This window comes from Colobus angolensis, unplaced genomic scaffold (assembly GCF_000951035.1).
Source record: "Colobus angolensis palliatus isolate OR3802 unplaced genomic scaffold, Cang.pa_1.0 Scaffold51, whole genome shotgun sequence".
Taxonomy (NCBI): Eukaryota; Metazoa; Chordata; class Mammalia; order Primates; family Cercopithecidae; genus Colobus; species Colobus angolensis.
This window is the reverse complement of record NW_012118599.1, coordinates 10,196,796-10,208,689: the sequence shown is the minus strand read 5'-3', so window position 1 is coordinate 10,208,689 and position 11,894 is coordinate 10,196,796. Positions and strand designations below refer to the sequence as shown.

General features: G+C 41.0%; 1 protein-coding gene across 4 annotated transcripts in view; it reads right to left on the bottom strand.

The window, feature by feature from the left end:
• Window positions 1–1,529: 1,529 nt before the first annotated feature.
• The window catches only part of ADGRF5 (adhesion G protein-coupled receptor F5), a 114,415-nt gene continuing 104,050 nt past the window's right edge, over window positions 1,530–11,894 (bottom strand). For all 4 annotated transcript variants that reach the window (XM_011960278.1, XM_011960277.1, XM_011960280.1 and 1 more), the window contains 7 exons: window positions 11,654–11,862; window positions 9,472–9,651; window positions 6,897–8,291; window positions 5,641–5,682; window positions 5,492–5,551; window positions 4,749–4,833; window positions 1,530–3,094 (listed from right to left, as the gene is read on the bottom strand). In XM_011960278.1, the coding sequence (XP_011815668.1) occupies window positions 3,015–3,094; window positions 4,749–4,833; window positions 5,492–5,551; window positions 5,641–5,682; window positions 6,897–8,291; window positions 9,472–9,651; window positions 11,654–11,862 (2,051 nt within the window). In that variant the 3' untranslated portion in view covers window positions 1,530–3,014. The remainder of the gene's footprint in view (window positions 3,095–4,748; window positions 4,834–5,491; window positions 5,552–5,640; window positions 5,683–6,896; window positions 8,292–9,471; window positions 9,652–11,653; window positions 11,863–11,894) is intronic.

Sequence of the window (11,894 nt, the reverse complement as noted above, 5' to 3'; positions counted from 1 at the left end):
CATGGATATTTAACTGTTTCCCCATGCAAACAATAAGAAATGGGGGAGGAGGATGGCAGACATCTGGCTTACTCAAGAGATGATGTGTTAGTCTGGAGTTAGAATATTCCCAGAGAATATTCCTGTAATCTGTATAAACTGCTCATTTGTGAATGTTCTAACCTCACAGACTCTGATGCATTAGGACAAAGCCCTTTGCGAGAAACTGACTTAATGGAAAGCTCCTAATGCAAGAAAGTTTAGGCCCAGGGAATGCACTTTATACACTGAGAGATGTCAGAAACACAGGGAAGCACTGGGCACCTTACAAACAGTAGATTGCTCAACTCAATGTGCCTTCATTCTCAGAAATCTGCTACTAATAGCCTTGTAATCATTGCTGATTGAGAGATGGCAACCTCAGGGCTGAGCAAGGTTCCTGCATTCATAAAATTCTCAGCTTCATAGCTGCTCTTCTACAATTTTGAATTCTACTGTTCATTTTAGGGTGTTCTTGGGAAAGGGTAGTGGCTGGGCTAATGCGTATTACAGTGGGCAGAAAACCAACAAGTGTTTCTCCAATTATTTGCTTTTATAGCTTTTCTGGAATTTGGACCCAGTGCTGTGGCTTGAAAGGGTGAAGGCACATGCATGCATGTATGTGCACATGTGCGCATGTGTGTATTTGTGTGTGCTGAGGATAAGGGAGCATTCCCCAGTTAACGAGTGGAGCAGTGGGCCAGATCCACATCCTGTGTAACTCCCACAGGCTCCTGCTATAATGAAAGTTCCCTTCAGAGGGTTGAACACAGTGATTCCCCGAGGGATCCTGGCTGAAGTGGGTGGAAGTTCAGCGTTTCTTGTCCCACTGAATTTTTGAGCATGACAACCACATCCTGCTCCCGATACTGTGTGCTTTCCTTGATTGATCATGTCAAGATAGCCCTGCTAACATTGTGCTTCAAGCCTGGCTCGATTCTTCTTGATATAACTCCAGGAACCAAATCAGTCAAAGGCCTTCTTTCTCTAATTCTAATTCTAATTCAAGGGATTTCCCCCAACCCAACCTCTGTCTCCATTTTCTTAGTACCAAGCTCTGCCCAAAGTTGATCATTCCTGAAGAATGTGGCATGCACTTATAGCATAACAATGATTTCCTTTAGGGACTTTCAGTAATGCACCATTCATTTGGGACAGGGATGTGACAATTCTCAGGCAAATGTGGGAGTAGATGTCTATGTCATTTGTGAATATGTAGAAATAAAGAGTTCATTTATGTTAACTGTCCCCTTCTGCCCCATACCTCTCCTTCTCCATGAAGAAAAGACAAGCAGAAGCAGAATTTAAGTAGAATTCAAAATTAAAAATAAAAAGAAGATATGTTAAAGGGTTAAAATATTAAAAGAAAACTCCTTTGAACCTCAATAAAGAAATGGCTGTTGAATCTCAGCCTCTTTTGCCCCATCTTCCTAATGGCTGTGCCAATTTATGTTGCCACACAGTCCACATATCCTGAGTAGCCCCACATCTCTCTTTTTGTCTAATTTTCCTTTTGGGATAGGACTTCTATTTGCAATGTAGGGTTGCTGTATCAATAGCACATGGTTAACTCTAATATAGATGCTATTTTCATAAATATTTATATTTTTAATGAAATACACACACACCAAAAAAAAAAAAAAAAAAAGCACACATGCAGATAATTCACAATCAAATCCTTGGGAAAGGTTCTGCCATTTGTTCAACAAGGTCAAGTGTCATTAGGAGCACAGAACAGCTGAATGTAAAATTTCTTTCCAGGAGCTTTCTAAGTGGTTGGAATAAACACAACTTAGACCATGCAAAGCTCTTAATGTATATTGGCCTGGGAACTTAAAGATGGAAACAGAGAATACATAGGGAGCTATACAACACACCAAGGGCCATTATCCACAGTAACAATAACAGTGACAACAGCAATAATAATGTACAATGCTATAAGATTGTTAAAATCTACACTGCACAGAGAAGTACCTGCTTAAAGCCATTACATATATGACAGGGTCTGTCTTCAGTGCAATATATCAAATTTGGCAATTGAAGGGTATATAAAAAATATATTTTTTGCTTTCAAAATGTAGAACAAATATATAAGGCTTTTCTGATAAACTATAAAAATTTAATCTGCACTTGGATCTAATGACGTATCTTTATAATTCTTCCTCTGCAGATACATTCACTTAGTTCAAACCTTAACATACAAAGTATATATGCATGTGTTTAGCCTCAGGGGAATCATATTTCCTTCCATTCATTTCTTATAAATATTATTATCCACTTGAAGTGGTTCTGATGAAGGAATTTCCTCCCTATTTTTTCAGCCTTTTTTCCCTCCTCTTAGCTAAGAAGACATCAGGAAGACACTGCCCAAAGCATTCATTCCCTGTGGCTGACTTTCAGTTTCCATTTTTGGGCCATTAAAAAAATTCTCAATGTTGCACTATCTGAGTGATTATATTAGATCATTAACATGGAAATCTTAAAATGTGGCCCTTAATGTTGTCTTTATTTGTTCCTATTTTCATCTTTCTCTTTTTCTTCTTTTTCCCTTTCTCCCTCTTTCCCTCCCTTCCTTCCTTCCTTTCTTCCTTCCTTCCTTCTTAGAATTCACTGAAGTATTTCCTAGGTAGCCTTTTACTTACTACTTTAATCAAAGCTTATCTTTATGCCCAATGTGTAAAAACTGAAAATGTCTCTTTGAAATTCTATATTACAATATAGACAGAGAAGTTGGGCCTTGGGGGGCTTGAGTTTCATTTAAATACTATACACATGTGGTATCACACAAGGGAGAGGGGGAGGGAACAAACATGAACATAACAATTACTTTTAGTCTGTCTTTACAAAAGAAAGCCTCTTCTCTATGAAAAAGTCTTTTTGGCATCTGCTCCCGGAAACCTGCCCTGAGAACACGTTCCCCATTGCTTTGCAAGGATCTCTTTTTAAAAGCACATCCACTGTCCCCAGGAGGTCACGTAGGTTGGATTATCCTGTTCTTAGTTGAGCAACGAATAAGCACTGGATGAGTTTTCCAGGGATGAGCTGGTTGCTTCTGGGGTGGAAACATTATACGTTCCTGAAAAACAGAGCAGCAACTCAGCCTTGAAAACAAGCCGTCATGAACTTTGGGGTGTGAACATCTCCTAAGGGACCCAGGGGAGCAGTGGTCCAGGCACCAGGTAAGCTTGGCCATGCCTGAAAACCAACCCATACCTGCCCTCCTCCCAAGACCCAGAAATGCCAGAGAACTAACAGAGCTGTCGTTCTCATGCATGCGTGGCAGCCAACAAGCAGTCACTACTTCACATCACACCAGCAGCCAGGTTTCTACAGAGAACAGGAAGATCTCAAGGTAGGAAGCCCTCCACATGCCATCACATGCATGGTCTGGGAACATCTGCATGATGGAATCTCCCTGGTCCACTTGGGTTGTGGTGACTTGGGGAAGCTCTTGGGAGGGACCTGGATGCTCTACCAAAGGTGGAGGTTTGTATAGAGAGTAAAGGGAAAGAAAAGAGAAAATTATAGGGGGAGAAAAGGCAGGACCAGAAAAGAAGCAGGAGTCAGGAATGTCAACAGAACTGCTGAGCGTCAGCGCAGCAAGGAAGGCAGCCCCGGAGCAAGTGCACAGGCTTGTGTCTGCTGGGAGGTGGGGACTGTGCACAGGGAGTGGGTGGAGAGTGGGTGTCGGGCGAGAGAAGGGTTGAAGTGCCCACCCTACCATCAGATTGCTGAACTGCCACTGCTAACAAGGTTTCCATCATGGCCTGGGGGGACCTTAGAGGCTGCTGACAACATAAACCAAAGTGACAGTGCTTATGGAGCCCCCAAACAGGCCCCATTGGGACTTATCATAATCAGAAGTGAAGGTCCACCGGTTTCATGAGTAATTCATCAAATTGAAGTGGAAAAAATCCCAAGTTCTCTGGAGTTTTAACAGTTATAGGCATTCACAAAATTTGCTTGTATATGAAAAGCCTTCATCTGGAATACTGACACATTTCTCAACTCTGCATTTGTGAAAACTGTTCAGTTTCAAAAAGCTACAAGAAATCCTGGGGCTTATTTTCCTGCGGGGGAGGGATGGTGGCCTGGGACAGGGGTTTCAATTTGCTAGAATAGCTGAGATCTGTTGCCCAAAGTTATTAATTCTTTCATTTCTTATCTCCAAGGTAGAAATTTAACCATGAATATTTCTAATAGAATAGCTAACTTGGGTGATCCCTTACATAACACATGCACAGTTCTGTGCTTCAATGTTTAACACAAGCCCACTTTATAAAAAGAACAAAAAAGGAAAACAAACCTACATAGTGAGATCCTGTACTAAGATTTTCTAAATGTATTATTTGCTGCCCCATAACCCTGAAACATGACCTACCTACTCTTAGTTAACATAATTTGAGAACTCTGTGTTTGACAAGGCCAGCAATTTTCAGTTCTCATTTTGATGGATGAAATTTTGACAGACAGCTCTCCAAATCATTGTCTACATTCTCCAAATCTTATTATTTATGAGTTATTAAAAGTTGCCCAACAAAGGCAGCTGCCCTCTACACCCACTATTTGGTGATTTGTGAAAAGGTAAGTTCCTCTATTTAACTTCTACCCCAAAAGAGGACATTTCAGGTAAATGCCATGAGCTGGGTGAAGGAGTAGGGGTGTTGAGGCTCTGCATTTGAGCAAATGTGTTCCGGGTGAGCAGGGAGAACCTAGAGGCCATGACTCACCTGTTTTACCGAACAAATTGTTAAATCTCCTTGATATTGGAGAACTCATAGAAAACACAGGTGTGGATGAACCCAAGGATGTTGACTAGAAGAGAGAAAAAGAGGGACAATCACAAGGCAAATTTGTGGGACCAAAGTTGTTTCCATCTCTAGGAGGACCGATTTCCCACCCTCTATGGTCACTGCCGGCATCTCTAGTCCCACTCCCAGAGGTCACATTAAAATACTGGAATCTTCTCATCTGTATTAGAAAAATAACTGTCAAATACAAGTTTTATTGTTTGTTAGGCTTCTAGTATTTTCTGACATGTGAAAGACAGTCAAATATATCCAAAGGCAATAGTTGTGTTCCAAAATGAACTATAGAAAATTCTATCCATTATTATTCTTCAACTTGTTTTCTCTAATACCTTGAATCCCCCCAGAAGATTGCTTCTCATTGAACATTTGATTTCAACCTTAAGTTTATATCATATATTATTTTAAATGCTATTTAAATATGTGGAGTAGCATCTCAACAACAGCTCTATGACTCTGTTTAATAGGCAGAATGACTTGAGAAGCAAAAACAATGGAATGATCTATGCCAAACATAGCTGTTGAGGGAGACGGGTTTCAGGATGCAATATATTTAGCCTAATTGATCAAAATCCCAAAGAAATAATTTAGTACTCTATACTCCATAATGCTAGTGGAATACATGAGGTTACAAAATGAAAAGTCTCTGCACAGAAAAGGTATACCTTTGAGTGCTGTGAAGACCATCTTGACAATGAAAACTTATTCAGCAAAGCTTCCTGTACCTGCGATGTTTAAAAGAAGCTATTGTAACTTCAACATGCCACAAGCACTTCAGGCTTTTCTAGAAACAAGAAACTATCATTGCTCTTACCTTCAGATCCCAGAGGCATCCAAAGAGTAAAATGAATAATCCCTGAGAAAAAAAGATTAAAAAGAAGTACATTTTAATTATAGTCTATTGTCCAGCACAAGAGAAAGTACTGTTAACCTAGTGTTAAATTTGTACTACTTCTTTTTCCATCTGAGTTCATGGAATGAGTCCAGTACATGATGCTGTTCAAAGAGGCAGTTGGTTCACACCAAAGGACTCTAAATGTTATGATGTTAGGATATTTTCTATTTTCCCATTTTCCTTTAGTTGAGAACTGGAGGTCCTGTTGGTTATGCTATTAGTACACCTCTCGTGTCTACAATATTCCTCACATAGTTATGATAAGAATCTGGGCTGTGGGGTGGGATAACTAGTTCCTTCCAAATGAGGCATATCATGAAGGTCATTACATATGAACTTTATAGCTTGGAGACACAGGCCCAGTAGCAGAAATCAAGGTTCATATGTTCTTGGCACAAGCGTCCTGAAAGCAGTATCTCAAATGCACCTCCAGCCTCTGCCTCTTCACAAGTTCACAGTGGCCTCAATCTTTGGGCAGGTTTTTTCCTATCCTTACAACCTCTCCAATGGGTGAAACAGAATTAATCACTTCTTTCCTTGTCCTTTAAAGGCTTGGTAACTATACCTCTGTTATAGTCCTTCCATCAAACTGGCCTGTATTATAATTAGTTATGTGCTGCATGAGAGCAAAGAAGATGTTTTTGCATTATAGTATAATAAAGCAGATTGTCTGGCATTCACAGGACATTCATTCTTTGATTTTTGATGTTTCCAGAGAAGCTGCTATGTGATACATAGGATTTATTTCATTCAAATCATTATTGAGAACCTACTCTGTACCAAGGTCTCTATCAGGCATAGGGGTATAGTGATAAATAAGAAAGGGGCAATTCCTGTCCTCACAAAGACAGGATTTTCATCTAGGAGATAATAGACTGCATCAAGATAATCTTAGACAAATGGGGATTTTCCTTTTACTAGTGTAATCAGGGTATCTAGCAGAGACTGGCAAATGACACTAGGTTATAATGTAGGAGATAAAAAGCATGAGGTTCCATAGGATCAGAAGAATGTGTCCTTTCCATCTCATTGAGTTCTCATTATTACTGCTCTTTAGGGCTGAGGCTTCCTCTGGACTGAAATCCTTCCCCATTCCTACTCTTGTTTGTGTTTCTATCATTAATTTGTCCTACAGGAATAAAATCTTCCTGAAAGCCCTGCACTGTAAAACTCACCTGGAAGACATTGAGGATGGCAAATATGATGTGGAACACAAGGTTGGTCCCTGGGAACACAGTAGTGAGACCAAAACCCCAAGTAAGGCCCAAGAGTGGCGTGAGGACCCCAATGCTCTTGCTGATCTGAAACAGGCTGCTCTTCTCCTGCTTGCATGGCTTGTCTCCAATGGAAGGCCTCAGGATCTTGGTGATGACCACAATAGTGATGGTTATGTTCACCACCACAATGATTAGTGCTGGGATGGCAAAAGCCAGCAGAGCCTTGGTGTCCTCCCAGTTGAGCCAACAGACATTCTTCCTTGTATAGACTTCTCGGGGCTGGGTGGCTCCCAGCGTGATGACTGAGATGGCAAGCGGGCAACCATAGCCAAGACAGAAGGCAATGGCTTTCTGAGTGGACCTGCTTGTTTCATGCAGAATGAAAACCAGGCGATAGAACAGCATGAGGCCCAGTGTCAGCATCCAGAAGAAGACGCTGAGGTAGAAGAAGTGGATGAAGAAGGTGGCAGCCACACAGGCTGTCTTGCAGAGTATGTAGTGATTGTCCTGGATGGCAGCGACCACAATGAACCAGGTGTTGGCGATCAGAAGGGAGGCAGCAATATTCACTATGCAGGTGTGGCGCATATAGGAAGTCCGGTTCTTGGTCACTGACTTCCACACCACAGCTTCCACAACTAGACAGGCCGCCAAGCTCAAGATGGAAAAGCCCACCCCGACATAAGAAATAATATCCAGTAGTATTCCCAGGAGAGAACTAGGGTCTGGGGAGTCAGGGGACATGAGGATGGAGAATGACGTTAGATGGTCACAGATACAGGTGACATTGTCCCCATCACCTTCTTCCACATAGCACCCATTGCTGTCCCACCCTCCTGTATTGTTGGCAAGCTGGAAGTTCCAGAAGACACACTTTGTTTCACCGCCTGAAGGGCTGTTGTTCTTAAAAGTCATTGAAATCCTGAATGGCATAGTCATATTGTGGCTGACAGTGGTCGTCATCACTAAGCTATCTGCAAAGTTATTTTCCTGGATATCCTGAGCAAGGATGGCTTGGAGAGTTGGGAAAGCCATGGTGACAATAGATGAATCTGACTGCAAGTTTTCTAGATAGCTCTTGTCAATGACCACATTGCCCCAGAGGTCAAAGTGTGGGAAAACAAACCTCTGTTGATAGGATTTTGGGTGGCTGGACTTGATCACCATGCTGCTCATCTGCACATTAGTTCGGGAGAAGGACAAAGGAGGGCTATCTCCTGACTGTAATGCTTGGGAAAATCTTTCCACTGAATGTAGTAGCTGTGAACTCTGATTGGTCCATCGCTGTTGTAAAACCTTCCAGGTGTTCAAGACAGGCTTGCCGAGGATGACATTAACCGTAGAGAGCACGTGCTGAAAGTGAAATGGTATGGGGTCAAACTAACCAAATTCTTTCAATCATAAAAAAGAAAAAAACAACACCTTCCTAGAAACTTACTATATAAAGGTAAGAGGAAAAGAGAAGACAAAAATGAGACATCACAGGTGGTGGGGATTTATGACCTTCTTATGATAGACTTTAGCAGAGGATGAGTCCCCAAGACTGAAAGATGTCAATAAACATTTAGCAGTGGTGACAGTGAAAGTCACACCTACTACACACCCTACTCTGTAAAGTCAATTCAGCAGGCTGGCAGGGATATTTACTATTGTATTTTATTTTAAATCTTAAGTTTGTATTTTTAGTAGAGATGGGGTTTCATCATGTTGGCCAGGCTGGTCTTGAACTCCTGACCTCAGGTGATCCATTGGCTTCGGCCTCCCAAAGTGCCTGTAATCCCAACTACTTGGGAGGCTGAGGCAGGAGAATTGCTTGAACCTGGGAGGCAGAGATACATTTTTCCTGGTGCTCACTGCTCTCCCCACTCCAGTCTCCTTTCTCCTCAGCACATGTCTGATTATAGCTCTGGCCTTCCAAGACTGTAGCTCCTGCTGACTGGTCCCACCTCTAAGGCTTCACCTCTCACTGGGCCCTGTTTACACTATTTCCTCTTTTACCTAAGGGGTGATAATGGCTTCTAAATGTTGCTGGTCTCTGAGTGCTTCATCACCCCTTGTTTATTTGTTTGTTTGTTAACCCTGTCTTTACCTCTGTAGGTATCCCTTCATTAAAGCCTCTACATTTGAACTCTTGTGGGTGAATTCTCTATCCTCCCAGAACTGTTACGCTTCCAGAACCTATCCTCCCACAATTGCTTTAAAGTTCACATTTAGTGCTAGACCTCTGAGAATCTCATCTTGTATATTCTGAAAACCTTTAATTCCTAGTTTTTCTGGAAAGCAAGTACAAATTTATTCCATTTTAATGAAGAAAATAAAGCAGAGATTCACTAAGAAATATTCTTAAGGTCGAAAAATGAATACTGGAAACATTTCTTAATATCCTAAAAGCTGTAGCTGGCAGAACTATCCTGAGCATTGCTCTGGAAAAGACAGAGAAGCTGCAATGGGGAGGAATTATGTTACTTGAACACAAATTCTGAGGTGTGAAAAGGTAAGACCCAAAACTCCTGCAAAGGTTAGGCAAACTCACCATCATCGTTTCTGAATTTACTTCAGTTGGAACTGTTGAGAGCAGATCAAGGATGTTAATAATGGCTCCCAGACTCCCAGGAGAAGAACTGATTTCATGTTCCGCTTGGTCTATGCTAATAGAAAGATCCTTCAGGTATGTAGGGAGCTTCTCATCCTGAGAGGGGCTCTTGATCAAAGCCTAGTAAAACAAAAACCAACACGAAAAAATTTACCAGTCAATTCAGCTATCGAATCCCGCTGATCCATCCCTGGCAAAATCTCTCACATCTGTAGTTTCCTTTTTGCTACATTTCCATAAATATGTCCCGTAAGATGATGCGCTTATCTCTTAAGCCCTCCATGCATGCTCTTCAGAACAGAATATGACATAAGGCTGCACGCAGAAGGGGCACAAACATATGTCAACCTGATAGCTAACTGGAACAAAAAAGGGAAGCTAGATGTGATTGCTAGAGAAGTAGGTTAAGGTTGAGTGCAATGGTCACTTGGATAGTCAGCATGGAAGCACAGTTGCTACTCTTTGGTTTTCCTCATATCGGTTACCCTGCCGGCCATTAAAGTGACTGACCCTTCCAATTTTCCAGGGACTGGTCTGGTTTATACCTTTTCTGCTAGTGTAATTATTAAGAGTGCCCGCTTATATTCTCAAAATGTGTCCCGACTTGGATGATAGATTATATGGTCACCCTACCTATAATGATTACACTGCTTTCTAACTCTCTCTTCCTTATATGCATAGAATAGCTCAAATTCTCTCTTTTATGAAAAGCATTTGTTGAAAGTTCCAACCCAGGAAAGTTCCTTCCTCTGAATGCATAAGTATTGGTTTTATATAACATACTTTCATTTGTGGCATCTCTAGTAGTGTCATCTTGTGTTCTAATTTCAATATTGCTCCAATTAAATTATAAGCTCCTTAACAACATGAACCATGTGCTACATTTCTTTGCATTCTTCTCATTCCCATAATTCCTAACATAGTACAAGTCATATATCTCAGCACACAGTAAGTACCCAGTAAGTATATGCTGAATGGATAAATCAAAAGAAGCATGATAGAGCAGCATGATCCTTTTCCATTGAAAATGTATGTAGGTATCTAGAATTGGGACTTGGCCTGACATCGAGTTCAGATTACAATTTCTATCTTTCTTCATTGGGATAATTTATAGCCCTCATGCCTCATCCATCAAGATCCAGCTCAGATGCCTTTTTTTCTTTTCAAGCAGATCTTCTTAATGTATCTTAGCCAAATTAATGTGTATGTAACTACCCAATTCGATTATATTCTTTATCAAATCAGAGACCAAGATCTGATTTGGCCCATTTACCTTGACAGCACCTATAATCATGCTTTGCACATAGTAGATATTTTAATAAATTTGGTGTGAGATAAGAGGAGAGATAGAAGTTAATTAGACAAAACACAAATAAGTATTACCATTTTTTTTTTCAATTATTTTCCTAGTGGTGAGAGGATTTGGAATTGGTTGTCTGAAGATGTCATCATTGGCTATAATGTCACCAGTTGCATCACCAGAATTTTTTAAATGTAATTCATGGAATTTTAGGAGTCTAATGACAAATCAAGTGTGGAGGTACCATTTATTTACATTGACAGAAGGAAAGGAACTTCTCCCCTGTTACACAGCGGTAACCTCTATAGTAGGTAAGAGAGGCAGGGTAGTTGCTTCTTCAAAAGTACAAGTTACTTCCAAGTAGTGAGGAAATCTCATACCTGTAAGAGCATCAAGTCCAGCCATTTTTTTCTTTTTAAGAAATTGATGAAGTTTGTTATATTGCTCCTTTTCCTGAAAGGATTATAGCAATTTTCTTGATACTAAAATTACCCAAAGGAGAGCAACAAGAGAGAGGATAATACCGCTGCCCCCTGGAAGTATGGAACATATGGTACTGAGAAGTCAAGGTTAAGGTATCTAGCAGGTCTGAGAGCAGAACACATACTTAGTTGTCTTAGTATTTGAATCGAGGCATTGTGTGTGTGTGTGTGTGTGTGTGTGTGCATTTCTAGGGTTGCATCTCCTTTGGAAATACACAAATAAATGTAGTTTTGGAGCAACACAAAGCAGCACCAAACCCATTTTCCTAAGTGCTGAGAAATATGATCAGCCAGACAGATTGCCCCACCAAGAGCTCAGAGTGGAAGCTTTAAGGATCACCTTAGCCATCTGGAGCAGACTGTTTACTGGGGCAGAGATGCAGTCATTCCTCTTCTCCTTCCACTGGGAGCCTACACATTTGTAAGTAATGATCCCACCAACAGGACTGTCAGGGCTGTTGGGAATGTTCGAGAACCGGCATAGCTTCTGGATGACTTTCCCGGGCTCTCCGACACCTATTATGGGATCTTGGCATGTGATGTTTTCCCCTGTGTTGGAAACATTGAAATAAAAGGGATAA